Here is a 14734-nt window from a genome sequence, read left to right as displayed (position 1 = left end):
TCATGAAAATTTGTCCAGTCCTTCATAAAAAGATTTTTTTAAAATTATATTTAAAAATATACCTCCTAAAACTAGACATGAGCAATGCCATGAATTTAGGGCCCCTGGGAAGAGCCAGAGTGCTCAGCATTTTGTTGCTTTCTCTAAAACTGTGAAGGTCTTTGAACAGTCATGGTTAATGTCTGAGATACTAAGTGTTTGTGTTTAGGTTGTAGTTGGCCCCTTCTTTTTTTTTTTTTCTTTTTTTTTGAGACAGAGTCTCGCTCTGTCACCCAGGCTGGAGTGCAGTGGCCAGATCTCAGCTCACTGCAAGCTCCGCCTCCCGGGTTTACGCCATTCTCCTGCCTCAGCCTCCCGGGTAGCTGGGACTACAGGCGCCCGCCACCTCGCCCGGCTAGTTTTTTGTATTTTTTAGTAGAGACGGGGTTTCACCGTGTTAGCCAGGATGGTCTCGATCTCCTGACCTCGTGATCCGCCCATCTCGGCCTCCCAAAGTGCTGGGATTACAGGCTTGAAACACCGCGCCCGGCCGGCCCCTTCTTATAAATTATATGAGCTTTTTATTCTGACAATAGCAGAATAAAAATAATAAAATTTTTAAAAGTGGCAAATAAAGCACATATTGTCCTTTCTTTCAGAAGCTGCTAGATCACCAGTGTCAAAGCCAGTACACTTATAATGAGGCACAGAAAAATGTGTAGGCAAATACAGTGCAACTTACTACGCATATTTTGGAAACATCTATGAAAGGCTGAACATGAGGGCAATGAAAGGGTTAGTCTGGGAAAACTTCCTGGAAGAAAAAAGCCTGAGGCTTATTGGAAAGGCATAGAAAGTTTCTAGAGAGTATATTTTGAATGGGAAGTAGTAAGAAAGGAAGTTTAGAGGGAAAAGAGATAAAGCATGGTTAGGATACAGGGAGGATAAAGCAGACAGCAGGATTTTGGGATCTTAGAAGACGAAGGAAATTCATAGTAAGTAGTATTTATTGTTTGCTTGTTAATGCTATGCAGTCAATGAGGCATTTTTTGTAAGTTATTTCTAGTGATTAAAAATAGATCTTCAAACCAGTTACACTGTGCCTTTTTCATGATAAGAAAACTTACGCATAGAAGATTTAAAAACTTTCTGAAGTCCATAGAAATTAGCAAGTAGAAGTTCCTTCCTTGTACATCACAATATGCTGAAAGACAATTGTGTGCATAATATTGGACATTTGAACTAAGAAGTTACTTGCCTTCCTACCTATCTTTCAACAAAAATAGTGATGTTTTCATTATCTGTTGTATAATAGTGAATTGAAACTTATTAATAAAAAGAGGCTAGGGGAAGAACAAAGATAAGTGGAGTGAATTCAGACAGATGATAAAAATTTAAAGAATCTTACTCAACGGTTAGAACTTCAAAGGGAAGAACTGTGGGTCCAAGAGTTCTAAAAAAGTGAGGTATGCTACTTCCATACACCAGGATAATCCCAAACTTTGAAATTCCTTTCTCCTGCAGGAAAGGACTTGATTGCCTCCAAAAAGCTTCTGAATAGGCACAAAGTCATCCTGGAGAACATTGCCAGCCATGAACCACGCATTCAAATGATAACAGAAAGGGGAAACAAAATGGTAGAGGAAGGTATGTATGATTGAGATTCAGTTGGCCAAAACATCACCAGGCCACAACCTCTGGGAAGAAGTTTGTATTCTCTTAGGGTTTCAAGGGAATTTAAAAATATCTGACCCGTTTTCCCACTTAATTCTCTTTTGGCATTTCTGACAAATGGGCATATGGTTTCGTTTGTATATTTCAATAACAGGAATATTCCAATCCTGTGAATCACTATTTGTTTGTAAAACAAAAATTATTAAAGTAAAATGTCTTAACCCTAATCATTAATATGCTTCTCTGTAGAAGTTCCAGAATTCAGAATCTAATTTACAAAGCACTGTGAATTAAATCATGTCTCTTTTCCATATGGGAGCTTCCAGATCTGTGAAGGCAGACCTTAGTTATACAGTGCTGACCTATTTTTATAGTAAACTGTTCCATTTCTTTAGTTTCTCACTTCATATAGTTTCAATGCCTCTGTTCATTCTTTTCATCCAATTCAGAAATTCCTGGTGCTTAAGTATGATGTTCAGTTCTGAACCTCATAAGCCAGGTATGGCATATGCAATGCAGATTACATTGGGATTTTCCCTCTATTGACTGAAGAATCAATTGGTGCCAACCAATATCTAGTTTTCAAAAGTGTAGGTTAAAATTCAGTTTCCTGAGCAAAACTTCAGATCCCAGCTGAGTGATTCAAACCCACAAATGTTTACTTGGAATATCTGTGTTACTATAGAAATTCACCTGTTTTTTAAATCTTCAACTATACTTGTGGATTTTGTCTTCTTCTCTTTTCGGTTCTATCAGGTTTTGTTTCATATATTTTGAAGCTCTGTTATTACATGCATATACATTTAGGATTGTTATGTCTTTTCGATGAAGTTAAATCTTCACATTATGAAATTTCTATCTTTGGGCCAGGCGCGGTGGCTCAAGCCTGTAATCCCAGCACTTTGGGAGGCCGAGACGGGTGGATCACGAGGTCAGGAGATCAGACCATCCTGGCTAACACGGTGAAACCCCGTCTCTACTAAAAAATACAAAAAACTAGCCGGGCGAGGTGGTGGGCACCTATAGTCCCAGCTACTTGGGAGGCTGAGGCAGGAGAATGGTGTAAACCCGGGAGGCGGAGCTTGCAGTGAGCCGAGATCTGGCCACTGCACTCCAGCCCGGGCGACAGAGCGAGACTCCGTCTCAAAAAAAAAAAAAAGAAAAAAGAAAAAAGAAAAGAAATATCAATCTTTATCCATGGTGAAATTCTTTGTTCTGAAGCCTACCTACTGTGACTTTAATAAAAGCCACATACGCTATCTTTTGATAAGTTTTTGCTGCATGTTTCTCCATCTTTTTGCTTGTACTCTGTTTCTTATATTTAAAGTGGGATTCTTATAAATAGCATATAATCAGGCCTTGTTTTTATTCTATTCAATCTGGTAATTTTTCTTTCTTAATTGTGATATTTAGACAGTTTACACTTAGTGTAATTATCAATATGGTTTATTTTAAATCTGGCATGTTGCTATATTTTTTCTTTTTATCTATCACTTTATGTCTCCTTTAGATCAATTTTGTATTTATTGTGATTCCATCTTGTCTTCAAATTGGCCTATTAGCTACAATTGCTGTTTTGTGTTTGTGTGTGTATGTTTTTTTATAGTGCAGTGATTTTGCCATTGTGATTTGGAGTCCTTTTGGGGTCTCTGACACACTTTTAGTGAGTTCACAAAGTTAAAATATTTTCATAGTAGTGCTAAGACTATTATTTCCTTTTACAGACTTATCCTTTTATAAGCACAGGATGGAGTTTTCCAGAGCCTACAGATGGGTGATGATGTCACTCTTCTGTTTAATGGAGTATATACTTGTACATTCTTTTCTTTCAAAGCTTCTTGTTTTGATTTCTGATATGGGAACTATTAATGAGTCTAACTATATAAGCAAAACATTTTTTGCATCCTTAATAATTTTTAAAATTGTAAAGGGATCCCAAAAGCACAAATTTGAGAGCCCACTATTCTAGGAATTAAAATATAGATTTTTAATCTATCATAGTCTAATTTCAAATAATATTATGCATTTCATGTTTAATATAAGATTCTTAAATGGATATCTCCCTTTGTTTTCACCCTTGTGCTATTGGTGTCACATATTTTTACATGTTATAAACCCTATATTTCAATGTCATTATTTTTGCTTTGATAGTCAACTGGTTTTGAATGAAATTATTAAATGAGAAAAAACTCACCCTCATATTTCCCATTTCCAGTGTTCTTAATTTCTTTATTTAGGTTAATATTTTCATTTGTATTATTTTTCTTCTGCTTGAAGAACTTCCTCTAACATTCCTTATACTGCAGGTCTTCTATCCATAAATTCTCTAGACTTTTGTTCATCTAGAAGTCTTCATTCTACCTTCCTTTTTGAAATATATTTTCACTACATATAAAATTCTCAGTTGACAATTTCTTTCTTCCAGTATTTTAAAGATGTGCTGCCTTGTCTTCTGACTTTGCAAACTTCTGATAAGATGTCTGCTGTCATCATGATCTTTGCTCCTCTGTATGTAATATATCTTTTTTTCCCCCCCTAACTGTTTTAAAGCTTTTCTCTTTATCACTGGTATTAAATAATTTGATTATGCGATTACTCGATAGGGTTTTCCTTGTTTCTTCAGCTCGGTGATTGTTGAGCTTCTTGGATCTGTTTTGTTATGGTACTCCTGGGGCAGCCTTTATTCAGGGACTGATTTAGAGATGAGCATAGTATTGATATATTACTCTTCTGAGGACCCTATCTCATGTATTACAATATTTTTTCCACTTTGATGGGTGGTGATGTTAACTATTTTCATTCTTAATTGAGGCCTAGAAGTTGTTTGGCCACTGCTTTTAAGTCACTCTTTTCTCACCGTACAGGATTTCCTTATACATGTGTGCGTGTGAGTAATCAGACAAATACTCTAGGGAACTTCTCTGATAAGTTCTATCTCTCTGTAACACCCTTCTCTTTAACACTCAACCTCACAAATCCTAGTTCTCTTGTCTTTCCCAAATGTTGATCTCTGTGTCCTCAATTCAGTGTGACTGGTGGTTCTATTTGGGTTAGCTCCCCAGGCCTATAGCCCAGAAACCTCCCGAGGCATAAGCTTGGCAATTATAGAACATATCTCATTTATTTCCCTTCTCTCAGGAATCACAGTCCTCCATCCATTGTCTGAAAATCATTTTATCTTATAGCTTTTCCTGTTTTCTAGTTGTTTAGGGTGGAAGAGCAATTCTCATAATAATAACTCCTTTATGGGAAGAAATGGAAATCAGCTGATTTTTCTGCTTCATCTAAAGAAGACATGATTTTGGATCTCTGAGCATCACCCATACATTAGTATTCTGTTTTCAAGTCTGTATTTGTCAGACAATACCAACCCATTCACCACCACATGCATATCTCCCATTAGTAACTTTTGTTACTTAATCTCACTCAGGATATTTCAATTCCCAGGTAACTCGAGAAAAATATAACGTTGATTAAATAAGGTACCATTTTTATCACTTCCTTTCTCTTTTCCAAGGTACCAAAAGGATTAGAGAATGGTAAACACTCCTGAGGATCATACTCACCTTTTCTATAACTACTCCATAGGACACTTTGCTGCAGAAGATGTGGCCTCTAGGGTCAAGAGTTTGAATCAGAATATGGAGTCTCTCCGTGCTCGAGCTGCTAGGCGACAAAATGATCTGGAAGCCAATGTCCAGTTCCAGCAGTACCTGGCTGACCTGCATGAAGCAGAAACATGGATCAGAGAGAAGGAGCCTATCGTAGACAATACTAACTATGGAGCTGATGAAGAAGCGGCTGGGGTAAGGTGGGGGTGGGTTTAACATTGTGAATCCTCAACAAATGCAACCAAATTGTCAATTTAGGGTTTGCTTAGGTTGTGGGACAGCTACAGATTCTGCCAGATTATTTGGGGTTTCCAGAGTGATCGCCTTTGGCCTTCATCTGCTGAGACTCCCTCAGATTTGACAGGAATCACCAAAGATATGCTACATTTTTCTCATCTCATAGAGATTCATACATTCTTTAGAGATTATCTAAATCAAAAAAGTGTGATCAGAGTCATCATCATAATCCCATCCTAAACTTTCCAGAGTAACCTTGAGCATTTATAAATTAATCACAGTTTTAAGACATAGACACCTTAATTACTTTATTAAAATAAATTTGGACAGATCCACTGAGATATGCTGGGGCAAGAAGAACCTCAAAGGTTATAATCACACTTTTTATCCATTTATTTGTTTTGCTTATTGTCCTATAGGAAGCTGGGATACTATTTCACAAACTTTTGGCACTAGAAGTAATTGGTATGCACATTTTAAGTTACGCTAATGTTTATCTTATAAAGTAACAATATCAACAGCATCCTCTTTTCAGCTATAATCTGTGTTGATAAAAATACTTTTGCAAGTTTGAGTTAATTTTGATTTTAGTAAACATATTGAAATTACAATTTATTTATTAACTCCTATTTCCTTAATGCTTGCAAATTTAGGGTTAAAAAGAACTTTATAATAGATGGAAAGTAGCTTTTACCAGGATCTAAGACGAAAAGCATAACCCAAAATAATAGTAGTTGAAATAATAGTGTTCCTCCTGTATTCATTCTGATGATCTTCCATCAATAAATCCAGGCTCTCCTAAAGAAGCATGAGGCCTTTCTATTGGATCTCAATTCATTTGGAGACAGTATGAAAGCTCTACAGAATCAGGCAGAAGCCTGCCAGGTAAGACTAACTCAGTGATGACAGAAATCACACTTCCCACCACAGAGAAAAATAAATTGTCTTTATTGCTGATTTTTTACTTTCTACAACCCAAAAACAATGACAAAGAAAACATTAAGTTCTATGACTCTGGTATGCAGGAACTGTAGCATCTACAATTTAGTCCAAAGGAGACTTCATCCAAAAGAACTTTTTGATAAATGGTATCATGTCTTCACTGATGTATTTTTGGCTTTCCTCTTTCCTTCCTTTTATATTTCTACCCTCTTTCTTTCTTACTTTCTTCATTTATATCTCTCCTTCTTATCTTTCTTCTTTATTCCCTTCTTTTGTTTCTTAATTTTTAATGCCAAAGCATATTAAATGTCTACTCTATGCAAGTATGAATAAAAAATCCTGATTTGCAGGAAAATTACAGCCTATTAGGAGACCAGACATTTGACAGTAAGTGCATATAACAGATGTATGAACAGCACAAAAAGTCTCAAAGAAAGGACTCTTGTGTTCTCTTGAAATAACAGTACTGGAAAATAGGAAAATTTTCGTAGCTGAGGGACACCACCTGATCTGAATTATTAAGGAAAAACAGATGGGTGGTTTACTGTGCAGAGAAAGAGGATAAGAGTTTTTCTAGTCAATAAACCATGACAGCAAATGCACTGAGGCACAAAACAATCAAGTTTTGTGGAAAATGCAGTTGGTTAAGAATGTGAGAATGGAAGATGCAATTGGTTGAGAATATGAAATGGCTCAGGTACAAGGTAAAATGGGGTGTCATGAAGATTCATTGAACTGGAATCAAATTAATGTTGTAACAATATCTTCTGTAGGTAGTGGTAGAAAAGAAGAGACACACTTCTTACCTTCAAGGAATTCTTTCTAATGAGAGGTTATTAATCCACATATTCAGAGTAAACAAAAGACATAGACTCAGTCTGTCAAATCAGTGTATATTTACAGACCTCCTATGCTGTGCCTTCACCAGGCTCTGCACAGTGTGTGCCTAAACAAGAACAGATGGATTTATACATTGTGTGGTATGAGGAAACACGTTACCTAAAGGAGATGAAATCAGAGGACTCTGTCGGCGGAGGTGCATATTCAACTCCAACTTGAGGAAGGAGTGGGTCATTCCTTAGGAAGAGGGTTTATGTTTTGCTTGATTTCTCAGAGACACGAAATTGGCAGAAAGTAAAAATCAGAGAAAATTCTACCTTAGAATGCATACTGCTTACTAAACAGAGACACAAGATATTTTTAATGATCTCAGTTAATGTTCTCAATTTTTAAAGTTCTGTGGCCTTTCCTGTGCTATTGATCACTCATCTCTCAAACAGAAGGTCCAGAGCTCTTGACATAGTAACTTAAAGGCCAGAAGGAATGGGAAGAATTGTCAGTGGAGGTACAGGGAAAGGTGTACCTCCTTTCCCTGTAGGGGAAAGACAGATAACGGGTCTTTCACTTTCTCAAATAATTTTCTGGAATGTTCATATGTATAATCCTTTTGGATCTTCTTAAGGGAGTACACTTCTTAAAATGTATTCCTCCCATTTTAAGAACTGATGGCTTAGAGCATTTAATATGTTTCTGACAAATCATGTATTTGCTTCCTTGCTTTGGGTTTATAGTTCCCAACCTGTCTGTCCCCTGATAAGTGTCAGAATGGAACAATCTGAAGACCACATACTTTAATCTCTGCAGCCATGTAAGAGGTTCCAGCCAGAGGCTCTTTTCTCCTGGGAAGCCTAAAGGACTGCTCACCCCTGGTAGGCTGTACAGGGAGATATTTGCAGTGCGTGACTGACACCTGCTTCCTGTTTTTGTTCAGCAACAACAGGCTGCACCAGTGGAGGGAGCTGCTGGAGAACAAAGGGTGATGGCTTTATATGACTTCGAGGCCCGCAGCCCCCGAGAGGTTACCATGAAGAAAGGTGATGTCTTAACGCTGCTCAGTTCCATCAATAAGGTGACTTTTCCTTCTAATGTTTCCATCAAAAAGTGGCTCTTTCAGAACCATCTCTCCCAATCTTGCCAGATACTCACATTTTTACCATCCAACGTTTATTTTATTATTTTATTTCTTGAATAACTATAACTGATTAAGTAGTATTTTTTCCTGTAGATATTTTGCAGGATCCTACACATTTCTTTTGGAATTAAAATCCCAGTGTGACAGTTAAAATCATAAAGAGTTGAAGTTATATAATCAGCCCAAAGATATAGAAAGTATGAGTGAAAATTCTGTAATATATTTAAAGGGCTAAGCTGTCCCTTTCTTTTTTCCTCTTTGCTTGTTCCTCTTCTGTGCCAGTATTTCTAGTGATAAAATAACAATGTCTGGGGTTAGATGGAGCCTACTGAAAGATGAGTCTTTTGTCAACTTGATTTTCTTTGGATCTTGTGCCTAGGAGAACAATGATAAAATACTGGTTGAGATTTTTAAATATATTTTTCATAAAAACTGAAGTAATTTTTTTATACTCTGATACCTAATTAATCTACAAAAATTCTTAAGAAGAAAAGAAAATAGTTTGGGCTATAGTTATTCCAAAGACAAGTAAATTTTTGGAGCGGCAGATGTTTCCTTATCAAATAACGCGTGCTACTCCCTTTTTTCTTTGTCTAGGCCTCTTCATTATTTTTTGACAAAATTAACCTCAGAGTTTTGGTAGATGTAGCAACAGTTCAAAAATAAAAAAATAATATAACACTCAGGTATATGAATGTCAGAGCAATTCACATTTTTCAGACCTCTGCAAGAAGAATAGAGGAGAAGAAACTTTTGTGCAATATCCCCCTACACAGATGCTCCACTACCAAGAAGTCCAGCTAGAACCTGGATCCATGTGTGTTTTGTAAATTCCTGATGAACAAAGTGCCCCATCATTAAAAGAGCCGTCCCGGGTGTTTGAAAACCTCTCCAAAGTTAAGGGTCTAACGTTATGTATCAAATTACTTGATTTCAGGGGCTTGTCTATGCAATTCTTCATTTCATTTCTTGGTCATATGTGAAAATTACATGCTACCCATTAGACATGGTTAGCTTATCTTTGCCATTAACCTGTGCCTGGGCCAAGAGACTTAGTATTGAAGTCTCTCCCATTTGTTGCTTTTCCAAGAATTAATGAAGCAGTGGGGATCTGCTCTCCCTTCAGGACTGGTGGAAGGTGGAAGCTGATGATCATCAGGGCTTTGTCCCAGCTGTCTATGTCAAAAGACTGGCCCACGATGAGTTCCCGATGCTCCCACAGCGGCGACGAGAAGAGCCAGGCAACATCGCCCAGCGCCAGGAGCAAATTGAGAACCAGTAAGTTCTGGAGCCTGGAGAACTGAACAGTACTTGGCCAGACATTTTTGGCCACAGACATTTCTTCTCATGACCCTGCATCTGTCAGATTTGAGATGCCACAGAAAATTTGAAGATTTTAAGAATCGAAAGTAAACCTAGAATCCTTTAAATGTTTCCGTTTCTTTTTGAGGAAAGGCAACCCCAGAATCATTCTATCAATTTCCTGAGGTCAGACACTTCACAGAGCTCTTCTGATTCCTTGTCCCACATTGTTTCAAGGTTGTTAAAGTCTCCTGACATCTACATGAACTTCGTTTACTACGCCAGGTTTTTCATATCCAGTTGTCAGTTACCATGTTAAAATGTCACTTTTATGAAACGGGGAAGGAATGCTGCCAGTCATACTCTTGGGTCACTGGCATTTTTACTATTTTTAAATGCAATACTATGTGTTTATCTTTTTGCCCCCAACGCTGTTTTCCTTCTGTCTTTATTTCCTCCTCTCTTCTACTGTTCTTTTGCTTTTGATTTGTTTTCCCTTTCATTTTTGTTCCTTTTTTCTCTCTGTTTGTCATTCAGCCTCTACTCTTCGGTATTTTCTCCTTCTTTTATTCCACTTTTCCCACTTCTCCATCCAGATACCGCTCCCTCTTGGATCGGGCAGAAGAACGCAGACGTCGTCTATTGCAACGTTACAATGAATTTTTATTGGCCTATGAGGCAGGAGACATGCTGGAATGGATTCAAGAGAAAAAGGCAGAAAACACTGGGGTGGAACTAGATGATGTTTGGGAGCTGCAGAAAAAGTTTGATGAGTTCCAAAAGGTGAGAAACAGGAACCTTCTCCAGACACCGTTTTGAAGGTTGCCATCATTTCCTTTTATCCCACAGCTTATCCTACATGATCTTTTAACTTATTTAGCACTTGTTATATATTCTCCCCAAAGCTGTTGGCAGTTCTGTGGCTCAGATCTCCCTCTAGGTATTGTAGTTGTTAATAATTGGAAGGGAAATGCAGAGAAAACTAGTTACCTTAACTGCAGCCTTCAGTGCCTGTCACTCTAAAATCCTCCCTGGAGTGCTGGTCTTCCTGAATTCTTCACAACTTGCCCTATACTATACTTTGTTTCCAATGCCCAGGTTGGGATAAGGTATTGTTGTACCATGTGTAAAGTTTAATTGTGGGGCAGAGTTTGGGGTGGAAAAAGGAAGAACCTGACCTGACAAACAATTTCTAATTTTTTGCCTACCTAAAACCTTTTCAGCATTCTTTCTTCCATTAGATATTTTTCCATTATCTTAACTAGCAGTGAGTGTACATTCCTTCTTTTCTTTTTCTTTTGATATCTTCCACATGGGATTTAACACATACACACACACACACATACACACACACAGGGGGGGGAGAGAGAGAGAGAGCGCGCGCACTCCCTAGAGCTGTTTCTTACAAATATCTCATAATGCAGGCAGATAGTGACTCAGTTAAAGAAATTCTATAAAGCTGGAGTTTGTACTGGTAGAAAAGGATGTTACACAGCTTGGGTATCAATCCCTCTAATGGTATAACTTAACCCAGGGGAGATTTAAAGAAATCTAGAAAAATGGCTATGCTTCATACTGCAGATAAATAATAGTTCTCTTGACAAGTTTTGGATAGCCACTAGGTGTCAAGATCTTTAAGGATACTCTTCTCAGTGGCGGATTGGAGAAGAGGAGCTTGGTGTGTATTACAGGTGATGTCAGCAATGTTTTGCTGTTTAGCCAAGTAGGGGCAGAGATGGACAGGTAAGTATGGTAGATTCTTGATGAGGGGATTTATACTGCTTTGGATGAATTTTCCCATTCAGGATTTGAAGACCAATGAGCCTCGGCTAAGGGATATCAACAAGGTAGCTGATGATCTACTATTTGAAGGACTTCTAACACCAGAAGGAGCTCAAATCCGGCAGGTAACTAAGGCTCCCTCCATCCCTCCTCACTACCAGGTTGGGCTTTGGGAGTCCTCATTTCACTTCAACATGGAACTTTATATTCTGCAGATCCACTAGATCATGCAGAAAGTAACAGCTGTATGGCATTGGCTATAGGAAAGGTCAAAGACAATAGCCTCCAAAATCCCTGTATTTTTGTTGTCTAAATTAACTTAATTAAAGCAAGCTCATTTGTTAACATATATTGAGTGTCCTCCATGCCCTCACATTTGTCATTTCATGGATGGAGTGGGAAAGGAGACAAAAGTATTGGTAGCAGAAATTAAGATGTAGCTTTAAGAGGCAGTATTAGGAGGTTTAGGTAATATTACACTGGACATTAGTTAAATTAGATTTACATCATAGCTCTATTCTTGTCTGACTCTGTCCTCAGACAAGTCTCTTCATTTCTAAAAACCTCAGTTTCTATATCTGAAAAGTAAACATTGGATAGCACAATATCCAAATTATGATATCCAAACCTCCTTTTAATCTTCTGTACCAGGCTATATCAAATTAAACATAAAGTTTTTTCCTTACATGTCCACCCAATAATATAATTGAATTTGAATTGCAATTTTAGAATATGTACATTGGAACTGACCTAAAATTCTTAAATTACAACACATACTCACCTCCCTTTCACTGTCACACACACAAGAGATACTCAATTACATGAATGCAAAGAAAATGCAGATAAAGAAGCTATGATAGTGGGAAGAGGTTGATTAAGAAAATTTACTGGAAGACACAGGTTCTGATCAATGTGCTGAAGAAGGAGAATATAGGTCAGTAGAGATAGAGGAGAAGCCATTCTTGACCTGATTCACATCTGGATCTGTGATTCCATAAAAGATCTAATGAACATTAATAAATGTTCAGTTAGTTCTCTGGATTGCCATAAGTCAGTGGGGATGAGTTTTCTGCCTGTTTTTATAGTGGTTGTTATGGGATATGAGGGAGAAGAAATATGAAGGGGAGCAATGTACTTACCCCCTATAGAAAGTAGGGCTTTAAGAGGCTACCTGTTTTATTCAATTCAGGATACAGAATTATTTGTCTTAGAGAAATGTGATCACTTCTAACTACCAAGGTAACACTTTCCGTTCATTTTTTTGGAGTTTATTGTGTCGTCTTTGTAACAGTAAGCACTGATTACTACTCCAGAGTTGATGGTTTCACCCTCTAACATTAGCTTCCGAAGAAATCACTTTCTCTGAGGCACTGGCAAAAATGAGACCCAAGCTCAAGCTGTCCAAGAAAGGAGCAAAGCTATGCAATTTCTGAAGAAAATAACATAAGAACAATTATGATTTAAATCTTGTCTTGTCTTCAGACACTACTGAGCCATGTGAGTTAGTTCTCCATCTCAAGTCTGATGTTTTTGCCTCTTTTAGGAATTGAATGCCCGCTGGGGTTCCTTGCAGAGGCTTGCAGATGAACAGCGGCAGCTGCTGGGCAGTGCCCATGCTGTTGAGGTGTTTCACAGGTAAGAATTTTAACTCTAAAAAGCAGTGCTGCTTTACAACCCACTCACAAAACTTCTAAGTCTATTACTATGGTGGAACCATAGATACTAATATAATCTTTCTTCCTGAGATGGAGACAATGTGCCAATAGAAAATTAGGCTTTTTAGTAGTATAATTCTCACTTCGCAGACGGGATAGTCCCAGACAACCCACTTCAATTTTCTAATGCCTAGGCTTGGGTCTTGGAACACAATTAGTAGTCTTTTTATGTTTCCATGAAGATGAATAAAACTTAGGCTGAGTGCAATGGCTCATAGCTGTAATCCCAGCACTTTGGGTGGCCGAGGCAGGAGGATTGCTTTAGGCTGAGAGTTGTAGACCAACCCGGGCAACAAAGCAAGACATTGTCTCTACAAAAAAATAAAAAATGAAAAATTAGCCCAGTGTGGTGGCACAGGCCTGCAGCCCCAGCTACTTGGGAGGTTGAACTGGGAGGATCACTTGAGCCCAGGAGGCTGAGACTGCAGTGAACCTTGAACACACCATTGCACTCCAGCCTATTGCAACAGAGTGAGACCCTTGTCTTTAAAATCAAAACAGAAAGAAAGAAACTTGAAGTTGAAACAAGAAGTTTAAGTAATTACATTTCTGAACTAGAAGTCAACAGTAGAGGGCAACAGACATCACATTGACTAACAGCTCATTCAACATTTTTCTTGTTTGATTTTCAAACTAAGAAACACAAAGACACATACAAACAAGTAAACAAACAAACAAAACAGAAACCAAACACCTTCATTGTGTATAAATGTATTTTTGATGATGCAGGGAAGGAAAAACAGACTCAGACAGGTCTGTGTGTTCAGAACGCTTAAGATAGAAAGCTATGAAGTATGATAGCTAAGCATGTGACTGCCGTCAGATGGCCTGGTTCAAGCTTAGGTGCCACCATTCAGCAGTGATATAATCTTGAGAAAATACTTATCCTCTTTAGTCCTCAGTTTTCTGATCTATATAACGGGAATGGTAATAGTAACTATGCTTCTTGGAGTTGTGAAGATTAAACGAGCCTAAGTTTCTAGCACATAAAAAAGAATGATGATAATTGGTGGGGGTTGGGGGTAGGGGATGGGGGGTGTGAGGGTGGTGAGTGGTAGTGATGATAACTTTCTTGTGAGCCCCACTAGCCTGCCTCTGGTACATATCCTTACTTTTGAACTCTCTACTCTCTTGTATACCAGAGAAGCAGATGACACGAAGGAGCAGATTGAGAAGAAATGCCAGGCCCTCAGTGCTGCAGACCCTGGCTCAGATCTATTCAGTGTTCAGGCTCTTCAGCGACAGCATGAGGGCTTTGAAAGGGACCTCGTACCCCTGGGAGATAAGGTGAGACAGGTCCTTCAAAGCTTTTCCAACACTTTCCACTTTATATTTAACCCTATACCAATGCCCTCTTCTTTGGTTCTCTTTTTCGGTCTCTTATTCTTATATTTCTCTTTGTTTCATATTTGTTTTTGTACACTGTCCCTAAGGCAAGACCATGAAAAGGATATGCCCCATGACCATTAACATGGGGAAAAACTTGTTCAACTCCTGCTGTCTGAGTGAGCACCCTATAT

The 14734-nt window shown here is 38.1% G+C and overlaps 1 protein-coding gene across 2 annotated transcripts in view; it reads left to right on the top strand.

The window, feature by feature from the left end:
• Positions 1 to 14734, top strand: part of SPTA1 (spectrin alpha, erythrocytic 1) — a 75644-nt gene that overhangs the window by 22134 nt on the left and 38776 nt on the right. For both annotated transcript variants that reach the window (XM_003892874.5, XM_031654258.1), the window contains exons 18-26: positions 1504 to 1626; positions 5242 to 5459; positions 6294 to 6386; positions 8215 to 8352; positions 9542 to 9693; positions 10314 to 10500; positions 11523 to 11624; positions 13043 to 13134; positions 14357 to 14501. In XM_003892874.5, coding sequence (XP_003892923.3) covers positions 1504 to 1626; positions 5242 to 5459; positions 6294 to 6386; positions 8215 to 8352; positions 9542 to 9693; positions 10314 to 10500; positions 11523 to 11624; positions 13043 to 13134; positions 14357 to 14501 — 1250 coding nt within the window. The remainder of the gene's footprint in view (positions 1 to 1503; positions 1627 to 5241; positions 5460 to 6293; positions 6387 to 8214; positions 8353 to 9541; positions 9694 to 10313; positions 10501 to 11522; positions 11625 to 13042; positions 13135 to 14356; positions 14502 to 14734) is intronic.

The sequence above is a fragment of the Papio anubis genome, chromosome 1, assembly GCF_008728515.1.
Source record: "Papio anubis isolate 15944 chromosome 1, Panubis1.0, whole genome shotgun sequence".
Taxonomy (NCBI): Eukaryota; Metazoa; Chordata; class Mammalia; order Primates; family Cercopithecidae; genus Papio; species Papio anubis.
This window is presented reverse-complemented; position numbering and strand designations above follow the sequence as displayed.